This window comes from Pseudochaenichthys georgianus, chromosome 7, assembly GCF_902827115.2.
Source record: "Pseudochaenichthys georgianus chromosome 7, fPseGeo1.2, whole genome shotgun sequence".
In the NCBI taxonomy this organism is placed as follows: domain Eukaryota; kingdom Metazoa; phylum Chordata; class Actinopteri; order Perciformes; family Channichthyidae; genus Pseudochaenichthys; species Pseudochaenichthys georgianus.
Window position 1 is genome coordinate 21,816,493 of NC_047509.1, and position 14,630 is coordinate 21,831,122.

General features: G+C 39.3%; 4 protein-coding genes across 6 annotated transcripts in view; 2 read left to right on the plus strand and 2 right to left on the minus strand.

The window, feature by feature from the left end:
- Positions 1-370: 370 nt before the first annotated feature.
- On the minus strand, positions 371-2,880 carry LOC117449785 (pepsin A-like). The gene is made up of 9 exons (XM_034087663.1): positions 2,822-2,880; positions 2,462-2,603; positions 2,154-2,271; positions 1,649-1,767; positions 1,348-1,544; positions 1,134-1,250; positions 899-1,043; positions 590-688; positions 371-505 (listed from the first exon to the last, which is right to left on the minus strand). The coding sequence occupies exons 1-9, from the start codon at positions 2,878-2,880 to the stop codon at positions 371-373; spliced, it is 1,131 nt and encodes a 376-aa protein (XP_033943554.1).
- Positions 2,881-6,157: 3,277 nt separating this feature from the next.
- On the minus strand, positions 6,158-7,933 carry prok1 (prokineticin 1). Its single transcript, XM_034087269.1, has 3 exons — positions 7,798-7,933; positions 6,703-6,828; positions 6,158-6,337 (listed from the first exon to the last, which is right to left on the minus strand). The coding sequence occupies exons 1-3, from the start codon at positions 7,870-7,872 to the stop codon at positions 6,218-6,220; spliced, it is 321 nt and encodes a 106-aa protein (XP_033943160.1). The 5' UTR covers positions 7,873-7,933; the 3' UTR covers positions 6,158-6,217.
- Positions 7,934-10,455: 2,522 nt separating this feature from the next.
- Positions 10,456-12,971, plus strand: lamtor5 (late endosomal/lysosomal adaptor, MAPK and MTOR activator 5). The gene is made up of 4 exons (XM_034087270.1): positions 10,456-10,603; positions 10,694-10,755; positions 11,682-11,799; positions 12,667-12,971. The coding sequence occupies exons 1-4, from the start codon at positions 10,569-10,571 to the stop codon at positions 12,725-12,727; spliced, it is 276 nt and encodes a 91-aa protein (XP_033943161.1). The 5' UTR covers positions 10,456-10,568; the 3' UTR covers positions 12,728-12,971.
- An 863-nt stretch (positions 12,972-13,834) lies between these two features.
- The window catches only part of slc16a4 (solute carrier family 16 member 4), a 43,531-nt gene continuing 42,735 nt past the window's right edge, over positions 13,835-14,630 (plus strand). For 2 of the 3 annotated variants that reach the window (XM_034086280.2, XM_034086282.2), the window contains exons 1-2: positions 13,835-14,092; positions 14,449-14,525. The gene's annotated coding sequence lies outside the window, so the exon portion shown is untranslated. The remainder of the gene's footprint in view (positions 14,093-14,448; positions 14,526-14,630) is intronic. The other variant, XM_034086281.2, reaches the window with a different exon arrangement.

The window sequence follows — 14,630 nt, forward strand, 5'->3', positions numbered from 1 at the left end:
AGAAGAAAGCTGGCAATCCTTTTTGTATCTTCAATAAAGGTCAAGTTTCTCCTTAGAGCGAATGGATGAACAGACGTAACATATTCTTATTCCTTTGACAATTCAGTGCTGTAAAACAAAACTAAGAAGACTGAGGATGTTTCTAAAGATGCTTTTCTTACACTGATGTTTGATCTTTCTTGTACCATCACAGTCCGACCTATGCATACACAAAAAATACCCAGAATGCATTAAGTTGCTTTAATCAATTTATTGCAAAGGCTGCTACAATGTGGTTGAATCATGGATTTCCACAAAATCCATTTGCACCTTTTTTTGTTTTCAATCAGACAAGTCCCTACAGGGAAATACACACTTATCAATCATGTGTTTAGACAGACTTGGCCAGACCAATTTTCGGAGTACTGGAGTCAAAGATGGCGTAGTATTGCCTGATGAAGACATCTCCCAGGATCCAGAGCTGTTGGCCACTCTGGCCAAAGCCAGTGCTGCAACCGTAGGAGCTCTGTGGAGAGACAACAGAAAATGTATTTCCATCACCCATAATCTCATTATATTGTTGAAAAACGTGGCAGTGATTCTAGCTGACCTGAGAGACGTAGGCAGATGCAGGGATGGTGAAGGCGTTTCCGTTGAGGGTGAAGGTGACCTCAGGCATGCTCTGGATGTTCTGGCAGTTCACTATAGCCTGCAAGAAGAAGGTCACACATAACGCTGAGTATCGTGTAGTTGTATTTATTGGTATTTTCCAGGTTTCCAGCTAAAGCAAGTAACCAAGTCCTGCCTAATTATTTGTATTGGAGCGTTTTGACGTCAGAGCACTAAATGTCTGTTTACTCTGGGATCAGAAGATAGGGAAAATGTACTTCAAATGTTACGGTCTGATGGTATGACTCACCTCTCCGTACTGGTTGGTTGAGGCTCCAACCCAAGAATTCATGTTGCTGATGTCACTGGATGGGCCAACGATCAGGGAGGTACCAGTGTCGATGATGGCCTGGCAGCCACCAGCGCAGGCTACAGTCTGTCCATTGATGGTAACACTGTGGAGGAAGAACAGCAGACGATCAAACTCGGAGGCTTTGTGCAACTTATGCTTGTGGTTATTATTTTTGTTTCTATTCCCTTTGTACCTGTCCATTTTGATCTGCCAGTAGGTGTCAGAGGACAGAGGGATCCAGTTGATTTGTCCAGTGTAGTGGCTGCTGTCAATACCACCGAAGACCACCTCACTGCCCTGTGCACTGTTGCTATTAGAGGAAATAACAAACAAATGTCAATACGTAAATTCAATGTCACGTGAACTGACATACTGCCAACTAACAGATTTGCACCCTGTTTCAATACCTGCTCAGATAGACGGAAAACAGGGGTTTTGACACAAGTCCCCCCTTGACCATCATGTCAAAGACAGGCACGACGTTGTCAGAAGCAATGCTCTGGAAGGCCAATCCCAGGATGCCATCAGCCACCATGCTAGCCATGAAGGCAGCCTCTGTGTGGCTGATTCCGAACACCTGGTTGACCACAGAGATGCCGCCCACCTGTATACACACGACAGCTGTCAGTCACAGTTCAACAGACCACAGAGTCATGCCTGTTGGAAGTCTAAATAGACTTTGCATTTTGTTCCAAGGCAGTTGGTTACCTCAACAGTGTCACTGGCCAGATATCCAGTCATGCTGCCGGTGCCGTACTGGATGGACAGAGGCTGGCTTCCCCATTTGAAAGTACTGGACTGCTGTGGGTTGAATTTACGGTGGTTCTCTGGGGAGGAATGAGGTCTTTGTCAAATTGTAGGTAAATCTCTAGTAAGTAAAAAAAAAAAGTTGAATTCTTAAAATCAAAATGTTACCTATGAAAAGCACAGACTTATTTAGAGTGAAATGTACTTTAGTTTCAAAGATAGAACTGATGTTGCACAATGGCTCCTGTCAGTGAAATATAATTATTTACTACCGAGTTACTATTAAGGTTGCATTACTTTGTATGTTGCAGAAGTAAAAGAACCTTAAAATTGTTCTTACATACACTACTTGAGTAAATATAATTACTTTCCACCACTGTGTGAAACACTATCCAAAAGCTTGAAGCATATGATCCAGCTCTTAACAGCCTGTGCTGCAGTGCTGGTCCCAGACAGTAACACTTACGGCAGGCCTGGCTGGAGCAGTACACTGAAGGGATCCACAGGTTGGAGGAGCCGGTGTCAAAGATGACACTGAAGGACTGGGGAGGGGTGCCGATGGAGATCACACCATAGTAGGAAAGCTAGAGGGACACAAAGCACACAACAAATTGACATTATCATGCACTGGACTTGATATTAAGCACAAAATAGTTATGTTGCCCCAACAGAAAAATAGGTTAGTGATTTTAATGTTTTACTTAACATGAAATAGATGCTAAATGCTTGAAGAGGCTAACTACTTTATAAAGGTGGTCTCTGGTCTAGACTTACGTCAGCATCGTTGGTCATGGACTCAGTACCACTCTGGTAGAACTTGGCCATGGGGTTGTATGGATGCTCCTTTCTGAACTCTTCCCATATTCCTTTCTCCTGCAGGGCTTCCCTGGTAGTCTTTCCCTTGATCAGGGGAATCCTGTTTTCAGAAAGGTGAATAAAAAAGAATCAGCAAGTTGTACAAATGTCCGGGATTTTTAACCCGGAGAAATAAGAAAGTAAGCTCTGCTTTGAGCTTTGTGCAAGATAGCCTGTGGATTTACCCTCAGGAATACTAGATGGAGAGATTGCCTTTCACATTTCAGCCTATTCATGTGTAAAATGTCAAAGAAATTCAACCAGCCAGGCAGGACTTACTTGTGGAAGCATTCAGCGAAAGCCACGAGGGCAGACAGGACTAGGAGCCACTTCATCATGTCACTTTATGGGTGGATTTAGAAAAGTGAAGTTCCAGTGGCAGAGTCCAGCCTTTATATACAGCAACTCAAGGTTGTGTTTCCAAATGCCCTTCCACATGATTCGATATCATGTATCAGCTGGAGATAAGAAACTGTTCCCTTTTATCAAAAAGCAAGGACCCCGTTAAACAAATTAACAATGGAAACTTTGCTCAGCAATTTACTGTAAGATTAAGTATGAGGCTGATAAGTGTTCTATGTCGTTTGTATATTGTTTAAATAATCACAACTATTAGGAAATATTATTCTGAAAACAGCGCTTTTTGCTGTTTCTATGATATTACTGAAGAGTAATCCTTCATGGAAACTAACGTCACAGTGCTAAGGTTGATCTCAGCAGTGTCATTTAATTTCTCTTAATTCATGAAGTTGAAAAGCTAAGCACATACTTTTCTTATAAGGAAACTTGTCGGTTTGACTTCTATTATCACATAATTTGACTATATTAATGGCATAACAAATGTATAATACAGTGCACAATGAATGTTTTGACATCTAGATTGAGCGATTTGATATCCAGAGTTTCTGTTTGACATTGATATGGACATTTTCCACGGGTTCAAAACGGTGAGCTAAGGTTATTTGGGCAGGGTTATCTGATAACAGTAACACACAAAATAAATATAGTACTATTAACCCTTCTCTTGTGTTTCGGGTCAAAAGTGACCGAATGACTTTTGTTTTAATCATAAATATTGTGTTTTTCATCCAATTGCCTCAATACCTTATGTTATCCTCCACACTAGGCCTCTGAACATAATAAACTTGATGATCACCACTTGCATTGAATTTTGAGTGATTTATTCAACAGTGAAACACCCTTGACGTTTTCGGTCAGAGTTGACCGCCATAGAAAATGAATGGGTATATGGGTGTATTATGTTCATCCTGCAGATGGAAAACATCTATATACACACACTCACACACACGCACGTGCACACACGCACGCACACGTTACGGGAACCTCTCCCTTTCTCGCACTGTATGATACAATGTATCATACCTTCTCACAGGTGCAAGCTCTGTGCCCCTCGAGAAACAAAAACCTCTCACTTTCTCGCGCTAAATGCGAATCCCTTACTGTGTCTCAAGCAGTTATATTTGTGCCTTGCTCACATTTAACTCATTGACACAATGAGCAGGCGACTGATTAGGCGATTTTCTGTACGAGGGGCTCTGGACAAATGTTTTGAACCAGATGAAGAGGAGATTGAACCAGATGAAGAGGAGATAGAGGAAGATGTCTCAGAAATGGAAGACAACAGCGATCCAGACTATTACATTACATTACATGTCATTTGTTAGATGCTTTTATCCAAAGTTACTTACTTACATTCAGTACTGTGGACAATCCCCACAGGAGCAATTTGGGGTGAAGTGTCTTGCCCGAGGGACACAACGACATGCTGACTGCAGTGGGACTCGTACTTGCTACCCCCTGATTCGAAGTCCAGCACTCTATCCACTTAGCCACAGCCCCCCCCAACTATGAGCTTAAAACAGACCAGGAAGAGGCACCTGAGGGAGAGGCCCCTGAGATAGAGGCCCCTGAGGGAGAGGCCCCTGAGATAGAAGTCCCTGAGGGAGAGGAGCCTGAGGTGACATTCCACAATTTTGCATTGCCAACTATGTGCGTGAACCCGCGTGAGCACGTACGCACGCATGCACGCACGCACACGCGCACACACACACACACACACACACACACACACACACACACACACACACACACACACACACGTTCTGTTATGGTATATTTCTCTTTCAATAAATGTTCATTGAGGAAAACAGTATCAGTGTCTTATTTTATATTCATCACAGTGAATGCTGAACTTGATGGGCCCACCGGTGGGTCCGGACCATGACATGAGACACTGGCTTGCTTGTATCAAATCAATGCATCCCATACATCATTGGAACGGGAAGAAACTCAGCTACAACACTAACTAAAGCATATCCATCTCCAGTAAACACAGCCTACATGGCAAGCATTTTATAGTATACAGTAATGTAAAATAAGCACTGTCTTTGAACTTACTGCCAAAAATAATATGAAATTCACCCCTGGTGTAATTATGTCTGTCACTCCTTGATTCTACTTGCTTTGACTGTTCAAATGAGATGTCAACCATCAAAATTGGACAAGGGGTTCCAGAGATATCACTGTGCAAATCACACCGGCCAATTTTGACCGAAAATAGCAAGAGAAGGGTTTTAAAGTGGTAACAAAATATTGCAACCCAGAACATATTTTGACTTTAATTGCAAAGTTTGTTATGTATCATAGTTTCATAGTTTATTAATTCATTATTTTAAAACTAAATACAAATGTATTATTCATTTGCTTCCATAACATTGGGTTTCACAAATTGAGCTTTTGCCACAGCTCATAATATTGCTGATGATTTATTGTTTTGTAATTAAATCCATTAAAAATAATGTAACCTTTTTATTGTCTTTAATAATAAGACATTTAAGTAATAATGTTGTGAAGTTATTGATTACTTTTACTATAAATACTAGAGCTATTACTACTTTCAATAAATGACCATTATAATAAGAAGCCATTCATGTACAATAGAGGGCAAAGAATCCAATAACTTACACAACGATACTAATGTAGAGCAAGAGTCTGTTTCTCATAACAGCAGATTGGTTTTCTCTTAATATAATAAACATTCAAACACTATAAAATAGCATTTTCTGAAATAGAAAACGTTCTTTAAGTGAGTGAAAAACCATTAACTGAGAAAACCTAAATATTATTTTGGAGCTGCTCTTTGTCAGCCAGTTAAGTGTCAAAGTCATGAGTTTGTTAATTGAGGTAGAGGACATTATGTATATGACCTTGTTCATAATCAGACTGCCATTAAAACCACTTGACATCCCATAACACACATTATGTATTATCAGGAAACATAAACTTAAAACAGGGAAATAACTTGTTATTATACTTTTATTGACAATAATATTTATACATTTCTCTTGATAAATTAACATAAAGTGAGCATGAAAACAGAAGAGCACATTTTTTAATTGTTCACAAATAACTTTTTTGGAATTAAAAAGTGTACGATGTCTGACGTGGCTCTTATACTGTAAACACACTTTGACATTTTAGTTTCTGTGCTTGGTGTGTGGGTTTATAGAATCCAACTACTTATTATAGTGCATAAAGTACACAATGAAGAATACAGTCAGTAAAGATTAAATATGTGCTTCTGATCCACAGCCGGTCTTCAATCTGAAGGCCGCTTCGGCTTTGCTCTCCTTCTTCCAAATGTCTCAACATCTGTTAAAAGTCCAGGTTTTTGAAGTCCTCAGTACATCTGTACCTGCTTTCACTGTAGCTGGTGCACACCAAGTGGGGGAGACAGGGGCAGGTGTGGTGTTGCCTTTTCCCTGGATAGGGCACCTGAGAGTGGAAAAAGGGGGGAGAGGGATAATCTGACACTTTCAATCCTTCAACAGTTGACAAGTGGAGCTGTCTTTAAACTGCTCTTTAAAGTCTGAATCAGAGATGGATGTGGTGTTAGCAGAACTAATTGTTGCCCTCTCCAGAGTGATGTATGGCTCTGATTGGTCGGTTCACTCTGGAGGAGATCAATAGCCTCTGCAGTTATCAGCAGCTTTTCTAAAGCTGCAGCCAACCTGCCTGGAGCTTGATAAAAATCAGAATTTCAACCAACGTAGAAAACAAAAGTGGGCAACAGAGTATGGTTTGTTTGTGTGTCAGAAAGTGAGATGCAGGAAGATTAGTGACATCACAATTCTCCCCACCTTGTGGCTATAGGGGTGGCATTCATCCCCTTCCAGACCTCTTGGGACGCACACCCTCAGACCCCTCAGCCATAGACTGACGGCACAGCAAAGACCGAAGCCGCACTGCACGTCTCTGTCACAGGCCTGCAGCACACAGAGAGAGAGAGAGAGGTGGTAGACGACAGACAGAAAATAAAAGACAGAAGCACAGTTATTGTTGAATGCCAGTGACTCAGTTTTATCTGTGTTGGAGATACCCTTTTTAGTTTGAATCTATTTTATTTGTATTTATTGTTATAGAGATGTCCTCTCATAATCATACAGTGCACGTCATTCTAACAATCGCAGCCATCTTCCTAATTCATTTACAAAAGAATATCAATCAGTGGACTGAGATAATTTCATCTCGTTGTTCCATTGGACATGAAGCGGAGGAGGATGTGGTCTCCTGTCAGTAATGTGTAATCACATTTATACAAATTATCTAGAAAAGTGTACTCAGTTGTTTGCCTATTTATTGTCTGAATATTAAAATATCAAACAACAAAATTCAAAGTCAAGGGATTGTATTAAAAACGGATTGCAAGTACAGCACACATCCAGGTATAGAAACAAATTAGATAATAAGTTAAGTAATTTATCAAGCAACATTACCAAACGTCTGCTGGCTCCTGCTTCTCAAATTCTCTGTTTTTAATTGTTTGTAAATGATTTTTGAATAGAAAAAAAACAAAAAGGAAATAATTTATTTTAGAAAATGTGTGGTGGTTCATTTGTAATTGTTTACATTTCACAGACTAAACAATTCATTTACTAATAAAAAGATACACATGGACAGATTAATCAATAATGACAATGGTTAGTTGAAGCCCTAGAAAATAAGTCATTTAAAATAGAGCATAAAATGGCAGTGTCTCAAAGTAATTTCAAGAAACAGAAGATATTAATGAACTAAAATGTTGTATTTATTCAAACAAATAAGTAATTAAGGAGATATTTAAAGTTGTTTTACACTCTCTTAAAACAGATTATACATTATATTTATAAACAGATATAATGCCAGGGAAAAAATGAATTAGCAGTGTGCAGCAGAGCCAGAAAGCTGTCACTCACCCCTGTGATGACGGCTCCTCTGGACCAGCTCAGGGACACCAGGAGGAAGGACAGCAGCACTGCCCTGAAGCCCATGACAGCAACAGGAGAACTGGACTCTCTCAACACCCTCAACAACAGCTGTAAACGGTCTGTCCGGCACCTCACAGTGGATCCCCGTCTTTACAGTCAGTCATGAAGGTTTCAAGAACTCCTCAGAGGGGGGAGCCACTCTCTCTCCCTCTCTTTATCCACCTCCGACCCCCACCCAACCCTCCCTCCCTCCCTCGCCATGTCTGAGATCTCCCAAAGTGCTCACTGCCAGTCTCCTCAGAAGCTTTGTCATCTTATTCATCTGCATGACGGCCTATGGAGGGTCACAGGATTCCTCCCTGCTTGTAAATCTTTGCCTGTTGCATCAGATCTGACCATAGATCTGCTCAAAGCAGAGGCTGACAGAGTTTCCATTACTCAAGTGCGTCAAGGCAACACAAAAATATTGAAAACTATACAAGAAGTGATGACATTCATATGAACTAAAATGAATCTGACGCCTCTTTGTGAGTAAAAGGGCACAGGTGTCATGACATTCAAAGTTATTGGTCAGTCTGAAGAAGCCAGGACAAGACAAATCACCATCAAAACCATATAACGAGTTTACTGAAATGACCAAAGACTGTCTCATGAACTGGGCTTGATGGGAGAATTATATGGGATATTCCTAATAATATTATAATAATAATAATAATAATATATTTTATTTATAAGCGCACTTTCATTTGCGTAAACAAAACTCAAAGTGCTATGGTATACATGTGCTGTTATGCCGAGTATTGTGACAGCTGCTATCAACTTTGTGAATGTATCTACAATAGGTAAGCAATGCCTATAAGGCCTCAAGGGTTAAACATGTATCTGTTTTATGTCACAATCTTCTCTGCAATTAAGGTAATACATATGATTTTAAATAGGCTATTTATTTGGCAATTAATATATGAAAAGATAAATCTCTGTTCAGATTTGGTATTTTTGAGGTATAATTCAGTTTAGTTTGCTTCCATTTCTAAAATGATGCCTTTTTTTTAAAGAAATATTTACATTTACTTATTTGAAAACAACATTGAAAGTGAGAGCAAATGTGTCGATACTAATTGACATTGCTTATGAACCATATTGTCACTTGAAGGATAACAGAATATAAATAAGTCTTATTTTGTGCTAAATAACATAAATAATATCAAAATCCGTAATCATATTATTACACAGTCAATGACAGGGTGATGATACACTGACTCTGAGTCAGATCTATTCTGGGTTCATTTGGAGATTTACTGTTGTCGTAAAGTGGCCAACAGGTATATCATGATGGGGTCTAGTGTTGATACCAACTTCCCATCCATGATTTTGTATATGAATTTACATTATTGCAGGTGTCATAAACAAGAGAAGAAGATGTCATGTGTTTGGACTCTGTAAATATTTAGCATTCCATGCATACTATTATACTAGTGTTTGCCTATGTGTGTGTTGGGACAGTGATGGGCTGCAGGTTGGCAATGGCTCTGATTTAGGAGGTGAGGAGAGAAAGAAGATACGAAAAGATAGAAGAATTAGCGGAGAGGAGGGAAAGCATGCCCAGAGCTTAGTCCGCAGTACATTACCCTGCCTCTGCGCAGGTGATGGATTCCTCCAATGCAGCGGACACATAATTACATTCACCCATTACTGCTCTGTCAGCAGGAGCACTAGAGCCTTGCCATCTTTGGACAGGCAGCAGAAATCATGCAGGAGTTGAGCTCATGAGGCAGCCTTGAGCTACATTTGGAAGAAAACACCAAATCCATCAACAAAAGGCTGCAAGAAACAAGGGGCCTTCATAAAACTCATACTATTAAGGCTATATTTTATGTTCAATAAAGTGTAGGCATTGGTAAAGTTCACATTATATTGCTAAAGTTTATCACACTAAAGTTTGCACCCCAATATGATTAATTTGTTGCATGTTCTTTTTTTTTATGATTTCAATTCTCTGTGTAGAAGTCTAGTTGAACTTCATGGTTCTCCAAAACAGTGTTATATGAATAAGGCACATGTGACACTGGAGCTATTTTTGGCAACTTCAGCTTTACTGAGAGTCATCTGATCGTGACTGCCTATGCAATGCTTGAGAACAAAGTGGGAAGTGGATTATCAATAAACCTGATTTGTATTCAGGAGGGGGGGGGATAACTCAAGTAATCTAATCTAATATTCATGCAACTCTGAATATCCAAATACCTTTCCCACAGGGGCATGGATGAAGAGAGGATCACATCAATGATGACATATAAAAGTGTTTAATTTCACAACTAATCCAGTTTAGAAAATGATTTAAGTGTATGAGGACCTAGCCACATACAAAAACCAGAGCATAAACATCTATAGAGTAGGCAATATTAAAATGATATATCAAATGCTAACATTAGCCTAGAATATGAAATCCCTTTACAGGGCATTTAAACAATACCCTTTAAAGATTTCTTGACATAAAACGACCTATCTATCTATATGTATTAAATTGCACAAAAGTACACATCGTACACTACATGTCAACATAGTAGGTTATTTCTTAACGTCAAGTGTTTTAGTCTGTTATTATTTTAGCGCGCTTCGTGAAGTTTGGACCTCACAGGGACCGCTTTGTGCACGTGACGGTCAGCTGCTCTCCCCGGAAGCTTTGAGGAAGCAGACAACCAAAACAACACATTTAAAACACAAAACGTGACTTTGTTGGTTATCTAAGCTTGTTAATAATGGAGTCGACCCTCGAGCAGCATCTTGATGATACGTAAGTTCATTACAGACTGTGTTTGAGTTTGTATTTTAACTGTTGGGACGTTGAAGACGATTAAAAGCCTCTGTTTGTCGATATTTTCAGGATGAAAAACCCAGCAGTGGTCGGTGTGCTCTGCACGGATCACCAGGGACACAACCTGGGCTGTAAGAAAACCCCACGTTTTATCTGAGATGTATTGTTGTAAACGTTTTCACAACACACTCGCCTTTATTCAAGCGAAGATTCAAAGAGAGGTGATCTGTTTTTTTTAAAGAAAGGACTCCTCACAAAATGGAGACGATAACCTTATCGATGTCCCTCGGAACAGGGGACTCTCCCTCATTTGAAAAACACATAGGCACGTGTGAAACTCCCCATATTTTCACTTTGAGACTGCAATTATAACAAGGAAAAACAAACCAGGCCAAATTACCACAAAGTATAGACTACCTTACCATCATGCTTAATAACGTCAAGCCAATCCGTAAATCGTCACAACGGGGCTCAAGGATGGACAAACGTGGGTATTCTGACTTGTAACTCAAAAGAAGAGTAGAAAAATGAGTGTGGTCCATTTCTATCACAGAAGAATAAGGGTCTAAACTGTTTGTAGATAAAGCTTAGAATTTGAGAATGTTACAGTGGTTTTTTTAAATGATTATTCTAATTTAATGGCTTTGCAAATGCACCTGATAAAAACTGTACGTAAACAATTTTTAACTCCCTTAAAATCACCTCAAGTACACATTGATCAATGGAAAAATATTCTAAACGTGTCCTATATAAACACCTGTCTTGTTGTTCCAACCTCAGTCGTAATCAAGGTCAATCAAAAAGTTAAAACTGCTTTTGAATGGGAATTTATTGTGGAAAATATGTCCAAAACATAACATGGTTGAGCAATTGTTTTGTGACTTTGCTTCTACAAAACGTGAGGTTATTTGTGAGTATCATGAACAAAATAAGTTACATTTGTAACACATCTGTAAGTTGCAAATATGATGAAGTTTCAGTTACCTCAGGATCATTTATAATCAATGGTGTTTCTTCATTTCTCTACAGTAACTCTTTTTATGTCACACATTAACAGGCCGCGGCTCCCTGTCTGATGAACATGGCGGTGTTGTGTCAGTTTTGGCCAAACAAGCTGCAGCTCTCTCCAAAGACCCAACAGACAGCCCCACTGTGTGCCTGGAGTCTGAGTCAGGGTGAGCGCTCACACAACATGTTATCTAGCTCACTGAATTTAAGGGATCTGCCTTTGAAATAGATCCAAGACTCAATCAAAGACTGTCAAATAAAGGAGTGACTATTATTTGTACATTAAACTGTGCTACAAGTCTTAGTAAAGGAGTTTTTTCATTTGCAAGGCTATGCTGCCACCTTCTGGACTTTCTAAAATGTATTCTTGTTCAAGCTTAGCAGTGACTAATTTAAACTCATACTGATAATTATTATAAAGATAATATTGAATGTTATAGTGACAGTCAATGAACCCTCTGCTTTATCTTGACTTGTAGGCTGCTTTCTAACTATGGTAGGATTATAGTACTTCTCAAGGTGTAAATCAATGACATATCTTAAACTGCACTGTAACTTTTATCCATGTATTTTTTCTTTTAATGTTTATTTTATTAGCTTTTCTTTTTTTAATGCTTAATGTCTTTCATTTTTTGTAAAGCACTTTGAATTGCCTTGTGTTGAAAAGTGCTATATAAATAGCCTTGCCTTGCCTGGCCAACGTTCAATATTTGTAGATGTGTATTATTATTTTTAAATAGTACAATTATGCTAAATAAAAAATGAAAATGTTATTCATCTCAGGTTGGGACTATAGGTGAAGCCTATGATACTAAAATAAATTGTGATAGTCATTACATCACACACAATATTAAGGAATGCTTTTGTAATTTGATTACATTTGAATTTGAGTTAGTCAAACTGTACTGTACAACAGAGGTTAATGACAGACAGGTAGATATGATCAATCAGTCAAAAAGTCAATACTACAATTATTTTTGTTCCGTCATGTAAACGTTTGTCTAATAAATTACATTTCTTTGCTTGTTTTGTAGAAACATTCTGGTGAGGAGTCATGGGACCATCACAATAGCCGTTCACAAGATAGCATCTTGAAGACAACACGACTCACTGAAGAGTTTTTTGTAAAGAAATGTACACAGGCACATAAGTATAATCACACAGTCTTTATGAACTGTGGGAGAGATCTTCAGTCTGCGAGAGAAATATAGAGTTTCTTTGCCTTTCTGTTTCGGATACACTCGGATCCTAGATTAAAGCAATGATGTGTATCTGTTAGTTATTCTAATGTATTGGTTTCATTTACAGATTAAACCTTGTATCATGATATTTACAGCCATGTTATGCTTTGACTCTTTTTGTTCACATCCATAATGATCGATCCAATGCATGCCCAGAAAAACAAACCTTAATAAAAGTTTAACTTGACTCCATGTTGCCCTCTTCCTGGTAAAGTGTTCATTATGTTATCCTTTGCTCAGTGTTTCGTGGTTAACTGAGTTATTTTCTTTGGCAGCTGCATGAACTTCATCTCCAATTTTAGTATTTCAAATTCCTGCTACCTATTACTTCTACTATTCAGAGGCAAATATTGTTCTTAAATAATATAAAATGTATGTAGGTTAATATAAAGTGTATTGATCCTTTGGTGAAATGCATAAGCTCCTCCGCAGTATTATTATTTTTTTTTTTTAGAGAAGAAAAAAACACTCCTCATTTACCGGAATTATTAGAGTCATAAACACACTAATGCTCTGTTTCACTGTCACATTTTGGATGCAGTCCAAATACTTGTTCTACCTCTGTTCATCCCAGAAATGAAAAGAACATGTTCAGAGGTTGCAGTCAGGAATAACAACTGCCAAGAATGCATTGATCACAGGAGCAGGTGGGAGCTGCTTGACTAACGCATCGGACACATTTGACTCATCTTCTGGTAAAGGTGTCCCAACTTTACAAAATGGCTTTAATTGGTGTCAGAAAACCCGTGTGTCCTGCAGTCCACTGCACAATGGTGCCAATCTGCAGAGGGGACTGACCGTGCAGTGCATCTTGGTGGCGCATGTGCCCGGACCTGAGTAAAGTCTGCTGTGGCTCTGATGTTTTGACCGCAGAGCTTTTTTTTTTTTCCTCCCTGTGATGAGGCTTACTGCTACGCCTCAGTCACGTGGCTCCTCCTTGCTTCGCCTTCTGCGGCTCCTCAGCAGAGCCAGCGCTGTTGAGCCTGATATGCGAGATGCAACTCAGAGGGACACGCTCATAGAGGCAAAGTTGTGGCACGGTCATCCCCGGACTAAAAGGTCCCACAGCAATATCTCTCTGTCAAAAAGTACTTCACCGGTGACGCGCACGCCTTTCTAGGACGCACAAACCCGGAGCGAGAAAACCACAAATTACGCGTGAAATTAAACTAATTGAACATTGCGGCAGAAGCTCGTCGAGGACTGAAGGATATTTCAGGTATGGACTTATTTGCATATTTAAGTCAACACATTAATAGTTGTATATACATATATATTTAATATAGCCTAGATTGACCGAAAAACGTTTTTATTGTCAATATATTGTAATTAATTGTCTTAATTGGTGAAAGAGTTTTGTCACACCAAACCTTTTCCCGTGAGGAATCTAGCTTACATTACTCTACAAACTATTACTCTCTGTTTCCCCCAAAGTTGTTTTGATTTGAAAACTTTTCACCCACATTGACAGTGAGGTTTTAGCCACTTTTTATCAATTGGCCCCCGGTCCGATGACGCCCTCAGTGTGCATGAAGTTTCGCATCTGATTGAAAGACTCTATTCTTGCCTCTCCAGCAGTGTTGGGTTGGGAGAGGGCCACAATGCAACAGGCCTGCAAAGTGACGATAACAACCAGCTCACAGCTGACCTCGGTAAGACCTCTCTTATTTCTCCCCACAATAATGCGGGTTTGTGTATGCCTCCGAGACTAAGCCAAAAGCCCTCAGCTGAAAACCCTGCATTTACTACATAATCTC